General features: G+C 43.9%; 1 protein-coding gene across 2 annotated transcripts in view; it reads right to left on the minus strand.

Annotated features, from left to right (window-relative positions):
• Positions 1–14,290, minus strand: part of LOC137803850 (NT-3 growth factor receptor-like) — a 145,888-nt gene that overhangs the window by 8,509 nt on the left and 123,089 nt on the right. For both annotated transcript variants that reach the window (XM_068602649.1, XM_068602648.1), the window contains 3 exons: positions 12,208–12,380; positions 9,016–9,259; positions 719–877 (listed from right to left, as the gene is read on the minus strand). In XM_068602649.1, the coding sequence (XP_068458750.1) occupies positions 719–877; positions 9,016–9,259; positions 12,208–12,380 (576 nt within the window). The remainder of the gene's footprint in view (positions 1–718; positions 878–9,015; positions 9,260–12,207; positions 12,381–14,290) is intronic.

The raw sequence follows: 14,290 nt of genomic DNA on the forward strand, positions 1-14,290 counted from the left end.
ATTTTAGATCATAACGTATCCGGTATGGAATTATTCTGCAGACGCTCCAGTTAACAAAAGAGACCAAAGTCAGTTTGAGCCACGAGAAACAAGCTGAATGTGGCGTCAGTCAGTAACCTATAAAGACGTCAATGCACATGTGTTGATGATGTCTCTACAGGATGCTTATGTTTTCAATACTTTTCTCATTTTGTTAACATGGTACTCAGAGAGAACATAAGCTCTAACATAAACACTTCAACATCATTAAAAAATGGTCCGATAGGAGGTACTTATTATGTTTTTAAAGTTCTGAGTGTATTCTGTGTTTAAATCTGTGTTTAAATATCCCCATGGCGGCAATAAAGTTGAAGTTGAAGAACCACAGCCAGTTGAGACGTCAACAACCAAACAAAACATATGAAGTCATTAGTATTTTTAAAAAAATGTTATCGCTTAGAATCAGTAAATTTAAAACATGTTGAATATGTGTGAAATTGTAGAATAAAAACTTCATCTATTTAAAGTGTCCAGCTAGCTAGAACCACGATGAGGTTAATGTTGTTAGAACTAAAGGGAAAGATTAACCCTTTAAATAAAAGACACACATTTGAATCAGATGGCATCTAGTTCTTCTTGGTGGCTATAAAGCAGACTGCTAGCACACGTGCAGGGCGTTAGCATAGGGCGTTAGCACAGGGCGTTAGCACAGGGCGTTAGCACAGGGCAGCTAGCGTACCTCGTTGTTGGCGAGCTGGAACCACGGCTGTTTGCCGTACGTGAAGATCTCCCAGAGGATGACCCCGAAGCTCCACACGTCGCTCTCCGTGGTGAACTTCCTGTACATGATGCTCTCCGGGGGCATCCAGCGGATGGGCAGCATGGTGTGACCGCCCACCTGAACACACACACAGGAGAGAGCTTTCAGAGATGAGCGGGAAATGTGTATGATGAAGTGTGTGATGAATATCTTACCCATGATGCCTTTGGGGGATGATATCGCCATCATTGAAACGCCACAATTATCAAGGGACACACACAAATTAGTCAAACGTTCATGTGGCACATGCTCATACAAGTCACAAGCAAATATTAAATATGGGAAATCCCACTTTTACAATGTGGAATCGACTTTGGGATTTCAAAGAGAAACAGAATGATGTGTTCAAAGTAATTGGCCTGAGCTGTTTACCTCTTACCAAAGGTGCATTGTGCGTATTGTTGCATTGTGTAGACGAAGTCCAACCCTTTCTACTGCTTTGTTTTGTCTGCTATGTTTTGAGGGTGATGTAATAACAGAAATGAGAGTGATTGTTGTTATTGTGTGTCCAGACCAATCAATACAATCTATCTACACCCATTTGTGTCCAATGATTTTTCCGCCATTTTAACTGTGTGTTTTTTTACTGCTCCTTCAGAACATTGTGGGCAATGGATACCAAATTTGGCAGCTTCTTTTTTTCACACAGTTTTGCGTTAGCCGGACCTCAAGATGCGGTCAGGGCTTATGTTACAAAACATGTCATTACTTTGAAAAGCTTTGTGCTATTGCAACCACATTTGGTGACGATGTGCAGATGTGATATTTTAGTGACCTCGCCAAAGTTGGTGCTACTTGGCCAACAGGTGGCGCTGCAGTGACATCATCGAACTATAAATCAAGGAAAGAATCTGCATGTGTGTGTGTGTCCTATCTACTTAATTTATTGACCCTACTGCTTGTGGCCAGGGTGCAACCTCTGTTTCGAAACAATGACGCAAAAGTACCTGAAACCTGCATTCTCTCTCCTGACCACCAGGGGGCGACTCCTCTGGTTGTATAGAAGTCTATGCTTCATGTGTTAAAGCTGCATTCTCTCTCCTGACCACCAGGGGGCGACTCCTCTGGTTGTATAGAAGTCTATGCTTCATGTGTTAAAGCTGCATTCTCTCTCCTGACCACCAGAGGGCGACTCCTCTGGTTGTATAGAAGTCTATGATTCATGTGTTAAAGCTGCATTCTCTCTCCTGACCACCAGAGGGCGACTCCTCTGGATGTATAGAAGTCTATGATTCATGTGTTAAAGCTGCATTCTCTCTCCTGACCACCAGAGGGCGACTCCTCTGGTTGTATAGAAGTCTATGATTCATGTGTTAAAGCTGCATTCTCTTGCCTGACCACCAGGGGGCGACTCCTCTGGTTGTATAGAAGTCTATGCTTCATGTGGTAAAGCTGCATCCTCTCTCCTGACCACAAGGGGGTGACTCCTCTGGTTGTATAGAAGTCCAAACTTCATGTGTTAAAGCTGCATCCTCTCTCCTGACCATCAGGGGACGACTCCTCTGGTTGTATAGAAGTCTAAACTTCATGTGGTAAAGCTGCATCCTCTCTCCTGACCACAAGGGGGTGACTCCTCTGGTTGTATAGAAGTCTAAACTTCATGTGTTAAAGCTGCATCCTCTCTCCTGACCATCAGGGGACGACTCCTCTGGTTGTATAGAAGTCTAAACTTCATGTGGTAAAGCTGCATCCTCTCTCCTGACCACAAGGGGGTGACTCCTCTGGTTGTATAGAAGTCTAAACTTCATGTGGTAAAGCTGCATCCTCTCTCCTGACCACCAGGGGGCGACTCCTCTGTATGCACACTATATATATATATATATATATATATATATGTGTATATATATATATATATATATATATATATATATATATATATATATATATATATATATATGTGTATATATATATATATATATATATATATATATATATATATATATATATATATATATATATATCATACATCGGGCCGGTCACTTCCTGTGGATTCTGTCATTGTTCCTCTAATCAAACATGAGTGATGGTGAGGATATGGCCCAGAATGTCTTCTCTATTATCCGACAGCGTGTACATCAGACAGACTGAATCATTATTCATCTGCTCCTGCCTGCTCTCCAACCGCTGTGAAATCATAAAGCAGCTTGACTAATTTAGTCAAATATGTGCCTCCTAATCACGACTCACATAATGAATGACCTCCAGTGTGCCGCTGACTAATCGACCTTCCTGCTCCCCTCCATCCTCCATCCTCCTTCCTCCTTCCTCCTCTCCCTCATTCCCCGTCACCTCTTCCTCCTGTCCTGCCATCCTTCACCCGTTTCTCCATCAGGAATGACTCATTCCTTCAATATTCAAGAAGTACTTTCATAACTTTCATTACATCTCTTGTCAGTGATCATTACTGTGTGTAACCCGTTTGAGTCCTCGTCTCTCTCATCATTAACACACAGGGTTAGGAACCCCAGGGGGTAAAGCTGTGTCTTTATTTCATCCATTTCCATCAAAAAAACAACATTCCTCCTTCATGGGCAGCTCATTCCCTCCTGAGATGAAGCTCCTGCAGCATTTCAGTGTTGTCACCAGAACGTGGTCATGGTCAGTCCTTATTGGAGTGAATGAAGAGTGGCAGCCGACACCACACGACATCACATGCATTGGTTTTGCTTCATTACAATTTAACTTGACTTTTAAGTTTGGGTGATGGACATAAACACACCCCTATGAACTATTCAGAATGCTGTAACAAGTTTGAGCTTTGCATTGGACATTTAACCCGTCGTGTATTCAGAATAAATGACTTATTGCTGATCCATAAGCTCCATAGATGAACTATATTATATAACTCTCCAGCAGGTGCTCTTCCATAAACCTTTTGCAGTGTCATAATTCAAATGAATGATGGCTGCGTCCCAGTTCCAGGACTCTGGTCTTGTGCATGCTGACTCACTGGCTGGCTCTTCATTCACTGTTTGTACTTACACCTACAAAAAGGAACAATACTTTAATTTGGACGTAACCCATGTAATCGTGAGCCTGCGCATGCAGGTGAAGTAGTATGAGGAGCGTCATGGTGGATGAACGGGTCAAAGACACACAGGACTTTCACCCAGCAGAGGTCTGTTGGGGTCCTTTGTGAAACCAGAAGTCATGGATTCTAACCAACGTCTGTTAACTTCTGTAACTACTTTAGTTTGTGCATAAGTTACGTAACAAACACACAACTTTCAACCCGGAGACACTATCAGTGTCCCGTAAGAAACCAAATGTCAACATTGACTTATTTTAATGTACTTTTGTTGCGTAACCTATGGAACAACTTTTGTTATGTAACGTCTGATCTTTTTTTTTAAGCCAAACCATAATCTTTTCCTCCACCTATCGAAGTAGTTTCACAGCTTAAACAGGTTCTTGACTTGTGATGCTTTCCTAGGCGCCCACACACTCGCTACACACCCTTTCATCGCCTCTCATCGTGCCGTTGTCTGAGGATACGCTGCTCACAGAGATCGTTAACAGAGCTGTGAAGCCGGAGCGCCGGCTGCTTCTGTCGTCCCTTTCCAAACGACGGGAATGGCTGATGCCGCGAAATTGTGATTGACACTTTTCACAATTTAAGTAGCAAGCAGAGTGATGGACAAGCATCGATATTCAGGATGATGTTTCAACTGAGCGTCCAGAAGGGTAGAGGGGATCTCAACACATGCACTGCAGCTTTGGTTCTGTTAGATGGATACATAGATGAATGGATGATGGATGGATGGATGGAAGGATATAGGAATGGATGGATGGATAGATAGATATACTTTATTAATCCCCTATGGTAAATGTGTTAGGTGGTAAAGTCTGGGAAGCCATGAGCACTCGGCACAGAGGACCCTGCTCTCCATCTGACCCTGCATCCTGGGTGGTTCGGTGCAATCTTCTCCGTCTGAGCTCTGTTTGTCTGTCGGCCAACAGTCTGCACAGGGACGAGGATCACTGGAGGGAAATGATATCCTCTGTCACGTTGGCTGTCTGAGCCTGAATGGTGGACAGCTGATGCATGTTAAACAGCCAGCCTCTCAGACGGCGCACAGCCGGGTGGATATGTGGCCCTGTGGCTGGAAAGGGACTTTTTTTTTGGCTCACCTGCCGAAAGATTAACTAAATAAAATAAAAAAACAAATACCATAGAAAAAGGAAGTTGTGTCGGCTACATTTCTGTCAACAAGACGACTTTAACTGCTTGTTTCCAACTGACAGTCAAAGTTGGTTTCTCATTAACCGTGACCATGACCGAACCATAACCATAACCTATACCTATACATAACCATAACCTATACCTATATCTATACATAACCATAACCTATATCTATACATAACCATAAACTGTACCTATACATAACCATAACCTATACCTATACCTATACATAACCATAACCTATATCTATACATAACCATAACCTATATCTATACATAACCATAACCTATATCTATACATAACCTATACCTATACATAACCATAACCATAACCTATGCCAATACATAACCATAACCTATGCCAATACATAACCATAACCGATATCTATACATAACCATAACCTATATCTATACATAATCATAACCTATACCTATACATAACCATAACCTATACCTATACATAACCATAGCTTATACCTATACATAACCATAACCTATACCTATACATAACCACAGCTTATACCTATACATAACCATAACCTATACCTATACATAACCATAACCTATGCCAATACATAACCATAACCTATACCTATACATAACCTATATCTATACATAACCTATACCTATACATAACCTATACCTATACCTATACATAGCCATAACCTATACCTATACATAACCATAACCTATACATAACCATAACCTATACCTATACATAACCATAACCTATACCTATACATAACCATAACCTATACATATACATAACCATAACCTATGCCAATTAATAACCATAACCTATACCTATGCATAACCTATACCTATACCTATACATAACCATAACCTATATCTATACATAACCATAACCTATACCTATACATAACCATAACTTATACCTATACATAACCATAACCTATACCTATACATAACCTATACCTATACCTATACATAGCCATAACCTATACCTATACATAACCATAGCTTATACCTATACATAACCATAACCTATACCTATACATAACCACAGCTTATACCTATACATAACCATAACCTATACCTATACATAACCATAACCTATGCCAATACATAACCATAACCTATACCTATACATAACCTATATCTATACATAACCTATACCTATACATAACCTATACCTATACCTATACATAGCCATAACCTATACCTATACATAACCATAACCTATACATAACCATAACCTATACCTATACATAACCATAACCTATACCTATACATAACCATAACCTATACATATACATAACCATAACCTATGCCAATTAATAACCATAACCTATACCTATGCATAACCTATACCTATACCTATACATAACCATAACCTATATCTATACATAACCATAACCTATACCTATACATAACCATAACTTATACCTATACATAACCATAACCTATACCTATACATAACCTATACCTATACCTATACATAGCCATAACCTATACCTATACATAACCATAGCTTATACCTATACATAACCATAACCTATATCTATACATAACCATAACCTATATCTATACATAACCATAACCCATACCTATACATAACCATAACCTATATCTATACATAACCTATACCTATACATAACCATAACCATAACCTATGCCAATACATAACCATAACCTATACCTATACATAACCATAACCTATACCTATGCATAACCATAACCTATACCTATACATAACCTATACCTATACATATACATAACCATAACCTATACATATACATAACCATAACCATAACCTATACATAACCACAACCTATACCATATACCTATAGCCATTATTATTGTAATCAAGACGACGAAGGTCCCGCAATCTTAACGCAGTTTTCAACGCTCGAGCTCCAAAGAACGAGGGCAGCATTTCTCCACGACCACCGGGTCGATGCAATCTCTATTTATTGTCAGTTATTAAAAGAAAAAGACAATGAAAAACAAGCAGCAGGGCGAGAATACAACAAATACAGCAGCTGGAACTGTGAGAGCCGTCAGACTGACGCCTCCATCTTCTGATCTCCAGGTCTCTTCACGTTCACGATCACGTTCGCTCACCAGTTCAATGAACTTTCAAACTTTCGGCCCGAACTAAAACACACAACTACTGTCTAGCAGAAAAGCATGCAACAAATTCAACTTAAACAACATCACGCTGCTTTAAGGAGAAGGTCGGTGAAAGCGCATGAGCAATAAGAAAATGGAGTACAACTCAACCCGTTCACTGCTGATAAGGTTTAAATGAAGTCCGTCTGCCAGCTGAGAGGCTGGAGCAGCCATTAAACACAAAGCAGTCCACAGAAGCTACTTAGGGGGATGAGACTCCATGGAGTCATTGACATTTACTGCCAAATACAAATTATTTCCCACCATGCCAATTACAGTGCTCAGAGAGTCTCCTGAAAATCCCTTCGAGCGGCCGTTCCAAGCACCTATGAAGACAAAGCTCCTCTGAACAGGCAGGACACGTAGAGCCGGCTTCTCCACTTCCTCCATCTGGGACCCACATGATCGCTTTCAACATCTCGTCCAGGGCTCATTAAAACATTACACATCCTTAAAAGAAAACAGCTGCAGGCTAAATCATTTAGAGACACTACAAAGTTACTCATAATGTGATGGCCTCCTCTCCTGCAGCTATCTCACACTGCTGGAACGCATCCTCCGTCTGCCCGCTGCTGACGGTTTGAGAACAAAACTTAGGTCGACCAAAACCACCATGAAAACCTCCAAAGGTCCAAAGAGTCCGATGGAGTCACCAACCAAAAGCACATCTCATGTCTTGGAGGTCAAATACACTTCTAATGCAGGTTTACTTGAGCAACAAAAGCTCTTTGATTGGTTGAGGCCACACAAGAACTCCATTAGACTCAGGGAAAGGTTGTGGTTTGGGTCAAAATAAATATCCTACTTTAGTTTGGTAAAAAATATTGTTTTTTTCCATAACTGGCATTAGTTAAGTACGGAACTTGCATACCGAAACTAAGGTGATATATCAACGGGGCATGACCAGTGGTCTCCATGTTGAACGCTTGTGTTTGTTTGACCCGTCGGTCCTCACAGGCTTTTTCCAACGATGTTTCCACGTTTAAAGTTCGGGAACTTGGACCACGCCCCACACGCAGCTCGTTCTCCCGCGCCCCCGGCTACTTAAACGCAATTAACTCGTCCACTCCCTCTTTGAGGGACGCCACCAATGGCCGCAGACCTCAGCTATCGCACCAAACCCACCTCTTCCCCCCGCCCCCATCCCTCACCCCTCACTCCCTTCCCTCATCCCTAACCCTTTCATTCACCACCCCTCGACCCTCAACCTTCATCCATCATCCCTTTTCCTCCTCAACCCTCTCCAGCTCAAGAAGCTACTGGTCCCAAATAAACACCAGTTATGAGTAGTGTGGTCCTTGTTTGAACTCTTTATGCTACGTCAGTTGCTCACAGTGACGGAGAGGGTTTCATTTGTAGTCGGATGAAAAAAATGACTCACATTTTTATACAGGCGCTTGAGGGTCTCTGGGTTATGTTGATTGGTTTTGGACGTCCAGGTTCACGCATATCACACACATTTGAAATTGGCTTTGTTTGATTCTCACTGAGAAACTATTTCCAGTTGGCTGTCGACTGGTTGCATAAGAGCTCCTGAGCTCAGCCTCACTGTGGCTGTCTTCACCTGCAGCCTCACACTGGCACATCCATCCAGCCAACGCAATCAGACGCTGTTGTATCAGTAACCACGGTATGAGTGTGGTTATATTCAACCTTCACATTTGTGAAGGTTTAATACCCCTTTTTATTCCGAGGCTGGCATCAGAGGGAAAACAGTCGCGTCCCAAGATAAATTGGTTAATCTTCTGGGAGCAGGGTGTGCTTAGATCATCCCATTTCCTGAAATTGGCCTTGTGTGAATGACATGCATTCTGTATACCGCCATGCATTTTTCATTTTGGGGTAAATGCACAGAGAGAAAAGAACAAAAGTTGTGTTAGCATGGAACGAGCGGTTCTTACCCTGTAGTAATCGGTGCTGTAAATGTCTCTGGACATGCCAAAGTCTCCTATCTTCACCAGAAGTCCGTTCCCCACCAGGCAGTTCCTGGTTGCCAGATCGCGGTGCACAAAGTGTTGCGACGCCAAGTAGATCATCCCACCTGCGATCTGACTGGCTATGTGGAGCATCTGGGACATACCCAGCTCCCCATTGGTCTGCAGGGGCAGTCCATCCACCAGGATCATGGCATCTGGCCCGTGGGCTCTGAGGAGGAAGTGACACAGTAAGTGAGGAGCTCGGGAAATATCTCACAATGAAGCGTTCCACGTGCGTTGAGTCGGTGCGATGGAGCTCGGCATGTTGTGTCCTGAAGCGCTGCACTGCTGCTTTTGCACATCGTAGCTCAACAAGTGGAGTTATTGGGCTACAATGTGCATTGCACATGACTGCAGGCCTGCATACAACCCATTGGATGTGCTTCTCTGAGGCAGCCATTGTTTTTAACTTCAACATGTCAACAACATGTCAACAACATGTCAACATGGGGTTCAGAGGCTGTGGAAGGACAGAGTGTGAGTTGTGTGGAGTTAAATACTTAAATACAAAGTGTACCCAGTAGTCAACCTGTGTGTGTGTGTGTGTGTGTGTGAGGTTGTGTGTATGTGTCTTTTCAGCTCCACTGACTTTTAAGTCTAATGAAGGAAGTGATGCCAATGAAGTGGCAGCTTGGTGTGTGTGCGTGTGAGTGTGTGGTATGTATGTGTGTTGTGTGTGTGAGCGTGTGGTGTGTGTGTGTGTGTGTGTGTGAGAGCATGGTGGTTTGGAGGGCAAAGGGTGCTGGCTAAATTAGCAGCATGTCCTGGAAGACTTGATGCCAGCACTTTAATGGAAACACAATTACTGAGTCGAAATTAGCATCAGCGGCACAAAGAGACTCACTGAACATTGTCCGATACACGCATGACGACACACACACACACACATAAACACTCGTAGACTTCGCTTCCTGGCTGCGGACTAAGTACCAATGTTCTATTCTGCGAGGCAAAGCATCCTGGGAGCAAATAACATCTAATCACAGTGAACATAATGCAGCTCATTAGCTCAGCAACCGCAATTTACAATTTGGGCGTTTAGCTTGCGCTCTCAACCAGAGCGGCTGCAGGTAGAGCGGCTGCAGAGTCCGGCTCGGCTCGGACCTTCTTGTCAGGAGACAAAAGAAGTAATAGGACCGGTACAGAGTACTGCTCGTGCATTCTGTCTACGTGCTCATGGGCTCCAGGTAATATTTCCAGTGCGTTCAGTGTCGGGTCACTTGATTAAAAGAGAAGTCCATGTCATATTACATTCAATAGCCTTTAACCAAACCTCGTGACGATGCTCACTTAACGACCACAACTCTTTTCTCACACAACACGTCGTGATATAGATCCGTCCACGTTTGAGGGAAATTTTGGTTCTTTTTCAGAGAGCACAGAACAGGAGTGTGCCTGGTGCATGCTGGGTAAAGAAAGTGCAGGAATTTGACCGGCGAGACGAGGCTTGTTTCCTGCATCATACGAGCGGTTGAGTTCAGGTTACAAGTACTTAGTTTAGGATAAGAGAAAGGTTTAAGGATTAGTTAAGTGTTCAAAAAGTAAAACTAAACTTGTTTCAATTTTAAACTCACATCTTAAAATGTTCCATGTGTGATTCCCGGCCACATGCTCCAAACCAATAGGGGGCAGCATTTCACCTTTACTACCTTTACAGGTCACTACGATCTAGCGTGCATACTTTTAAAAATGTTTCGCCTGAGTTATATTTTAAAGCATTATGTACAAATTTACGTCCTTTAATTATATTTTCCAAAGTTGTTTAGTTAGTTTATTTCTTCTTCTCTTCAATCAATAAAGTATTTTGGACCCTAATTCCAATATCGTGGCCGTGACTATACTCGTAGGTTTCCTTTATTCAATGTTTAGGGTGCAAGATCAAGGATGATCAATAAACATTACACGCATGTGCCCGTTGATATTTGCCATCAATCTGTTCTGTTAGGAACCTTTGTAGTGGAGCAACCGCTGGATGCAACGCTGTGATTTACAGCGGCAGCGTGCAGCCGCCTCCGTCCGCTCGCCGTGTCTCGGCCATCAATCGCCATCATGTAACGGCTGAAGCGGCTCTGCGGCGTTCCTTGCTTAGGTTTTACATAACGCTCTGGGTGGAGCCGTCCCCACTGCCGGGCTGTCACTCCGCCCGACGCGCTCATTCATCAATCACCGCGGCCGCTCTGGAGGCGCCGCTCTAACAAGCTCTCGCGGCGAGGCCCGCCGCCCGCCGCCCGCGCTGACAACAGCCGAGTCTGTCGTTCATATTTATGACCTCGTAACAGTCGGCAGTTCACAAAAGAATGTTTTTCCTTCCGTAAACGGCCTGGCAGGAGCACCTGTCGACCAGGAAAGGTCGGCTGTGGAGGAAGAAGGAACAGCGGGTGGGAAGCGGCGGAGTCCGGTGACGAGGTTCAAACGGAGGCGTCAACCTGGAGACGGTCCATCCATCACTCGGCTATCATAATTCATGTTTTCTTCCAGGTGAGGTTCAATTTGTCCTCGCAACGCAAAGTACATATGTCTTTACAAGGTATGTAAATTAAAACTCACCGGAAAGGAGACAAACTAATGCTTTTAGTCTCATTTAGAACATGTGCTAGTGGTGCACTGCAGCTTTTTATTTTGATTTTATGGTAGTATTCATGAGAGCATTTAATCATTGTCTTTTCAAAATAATGTCTATGCATTTTTTTATGTCCATTAAATGTCTTACAATACTTCAAGTATTGGTGGATTTTAATGTCAACTACTAAGGAATATGTTATTCAGGAAACACAATTGTTTGACTATGTATTCATACTAACATTTGTTAAATTGAGTTTTGAGACCTTTCATAAAGTTAATTACTGAAGTTTGAATGCATTTTATGAGGTAATTCAACACACACACACACACACACACACACACACGCACACAGCCCATGCAATGTGCCAACTTATATCATAGTTGTAGGAAATGTACTTTTTTCCTCAATGAAATGGAACATTTTGTGTAAGCACAAAGGTCGCACTACATTGCTGAGTTTCACTTTCACTCTTTCGGTTCCTAGTCGGGAACTCTCGTCCCAAAGGCCAGAAGCCTCCGTCCGTCACCCTCACCCGGAGCGTCTGCCGAGCTCACCTGAGGAACTTATTGAGATCCCCGTGCTTCATGTATTCAAAGACCATGATGAGAGGGTCCCCGTCCACGCAGACCCCGTAGAACTTCACTATGTGCTCGTGCTGCAGGTTGGTCAGCAACTCGGCCTCGCGCTGGAAATCCTTCCTGGCTGCGAGGGTGGGGTCCTTCAGCGTCTAGAGAGAGAGGGAGAGAGAGAGAGAGGGGGAGAGAGAGAGAGAGGGAGAGGGTTACATGACCAGGTCGTTATTATATTCCACTTTTCTCATTTGCAGCTTGAAGTAGCAAACAACATCTCGAGTAACAAAAAGACGGAGAGGCAAAAAGACAAAACGCAGCCTGAAGAACAGCCGTCAGTGGCTACAGCATCTCTTTTAATTCATACATGTCTTCAAGTTGAGCAGATCTTTAAAATATGGAGCGATGCGCGACACCTTCCTTCAGATTTGGACCTAACTTGCGTTCCAGTGGCACTTGATGTCAGACAGATGAAGTAGATCACGGCTCTATTTCAGGTACCAGCCGACAGCTGGACCAAACCCAGCCGAGCGGCGTTCCAAGTGCAGCGCAGTTGCCAGCGCAACCAGTCGTCTTGACGTGCTGCTGACATGTGAACGCCGGCGCTAAGACAGCAGCGAGATGTTGCTCTTCACCTTTTCAAAGACAAAGATGGCGAAGAGAACTCAAGAGTTCAAAGAGGTTCAGACAGAGAACATTCTGTCTTTTTTAGTCTGCCACTAAACCCTTGTGTTCACACCGCACCTGGATCAGTGCCCCTGGTCCTGATCTGGGGTACCGGTCTGTATCAGTGGGCTAAACCAGGGGCTAAACCAGGGGCACTGATCTGTATCAGTGCCCCTGGTTTTGGATCAGTGTCCCTGGTCCTTATCAGCGCCCCTGGTCCTGATCAGGGGTGCTGATCAGGACCAGGGGCGCCGATAAGGACCAGAGGGGCTGATAAGGACCAGGGGCACTGATAAGGACCAGGAGCACTGATACAGATCAGTGCCCCTGGTCCTTATCAGCGCCCCTGGACCAGGGGCGCTGATAAGGACCAGGGGCGCTGATAAGGACCAGGGGCACTGATCCAGGACGAGTGCCCCTGATCAGGACCAGGGGCCCTGGTCCTGATCAGGGCCCCTGGTCCTTATCAGCGCCCCTGGTCCTGATCAGGGGCACTCGTCCTGGATCAGTGCCCCTGGTCCTTATCAGCGCCCCTGGTCCTGATCAGTGCCCCTGGTCCTTATCAGCGCCCGTGGTCCTGGATCAGTGCCCCTGGTTCTTATCAGTGCCCCTGGTCCTGATCAGGGGCACTGGTCAGTATCAGTGCCCCTGGTCCTGATTGAGGTATGCAGAATGTAATAGTTTCATTTATAGAATTGCATGAATAGAACAAGTAGTGCATATGCACATGTACAGTGCAGTATGCACACATACCCTCCATGAGTTTGTTTTCTTCCATTATCCTTCCCAGTTGTTCTCTTTAACGCTGCTCTACTTTCTTTGAAACACACACAAAACAAGGTTCTGGAGGGCCAGAGCGAAGAGAAAACAAACAAACAAACAAGCGACTGAGAAATCTGACACAGGGCATCTGGGTATTCTGCGTCGGCGAATGGCAGTAATGGGTCCAAACGCTCAGATTAGCGTTAATAGCGGTCCTGCTGCCGTGGTAAGTATTTTGTTTACCTGCCTCCCCTATCTCCTCTTCTGTTCATATCATTTGCATGCACTGAGCAGGCTTTCATATTTGGTAATGAGAACAGAACCAAACTGTGGCTCAGCTGTGATGGATGTGGAAAAGAAGGGAGGGAACTATGTGCAACGATGGGGAGACAGGACCAACCGGCTAGCTTGTGGTTTCAGGACGACCTCTATGAGTAAATATAAGTGTTGAACACAGAAGACGAGACGTGGAGGACACAAAGTCACCCAACAGCTGAGCTGAGAAACAGCGATGCAATAAGTCATGTGACTGATTACTACTGCTGCTGGTCAAGTAGTGAGGCCATGGAATCATGTTGAATATTGTGTAATGTGGTTTACTGTGATTTACCTAGATTTTAAGCGTTTGAACAAATGACAA

The sequence above is a fragment of the Clinocottus analis genome, unplaced genomic scaffold (genome assembly GCF_023055335.1).
Source record: "Clinocottus analis isolate CAN_PGR_092001 unplaced genomic scaffold, fCliAna1.0.p SCAF_6, whole genome shotgun sequence".
Taxonomy (NCBI): Eukaryota; Metazoa; Chordata; class Actinopteri; order Perciformes; family Cottidae; genus Clinocottus; species Clinocottus analis.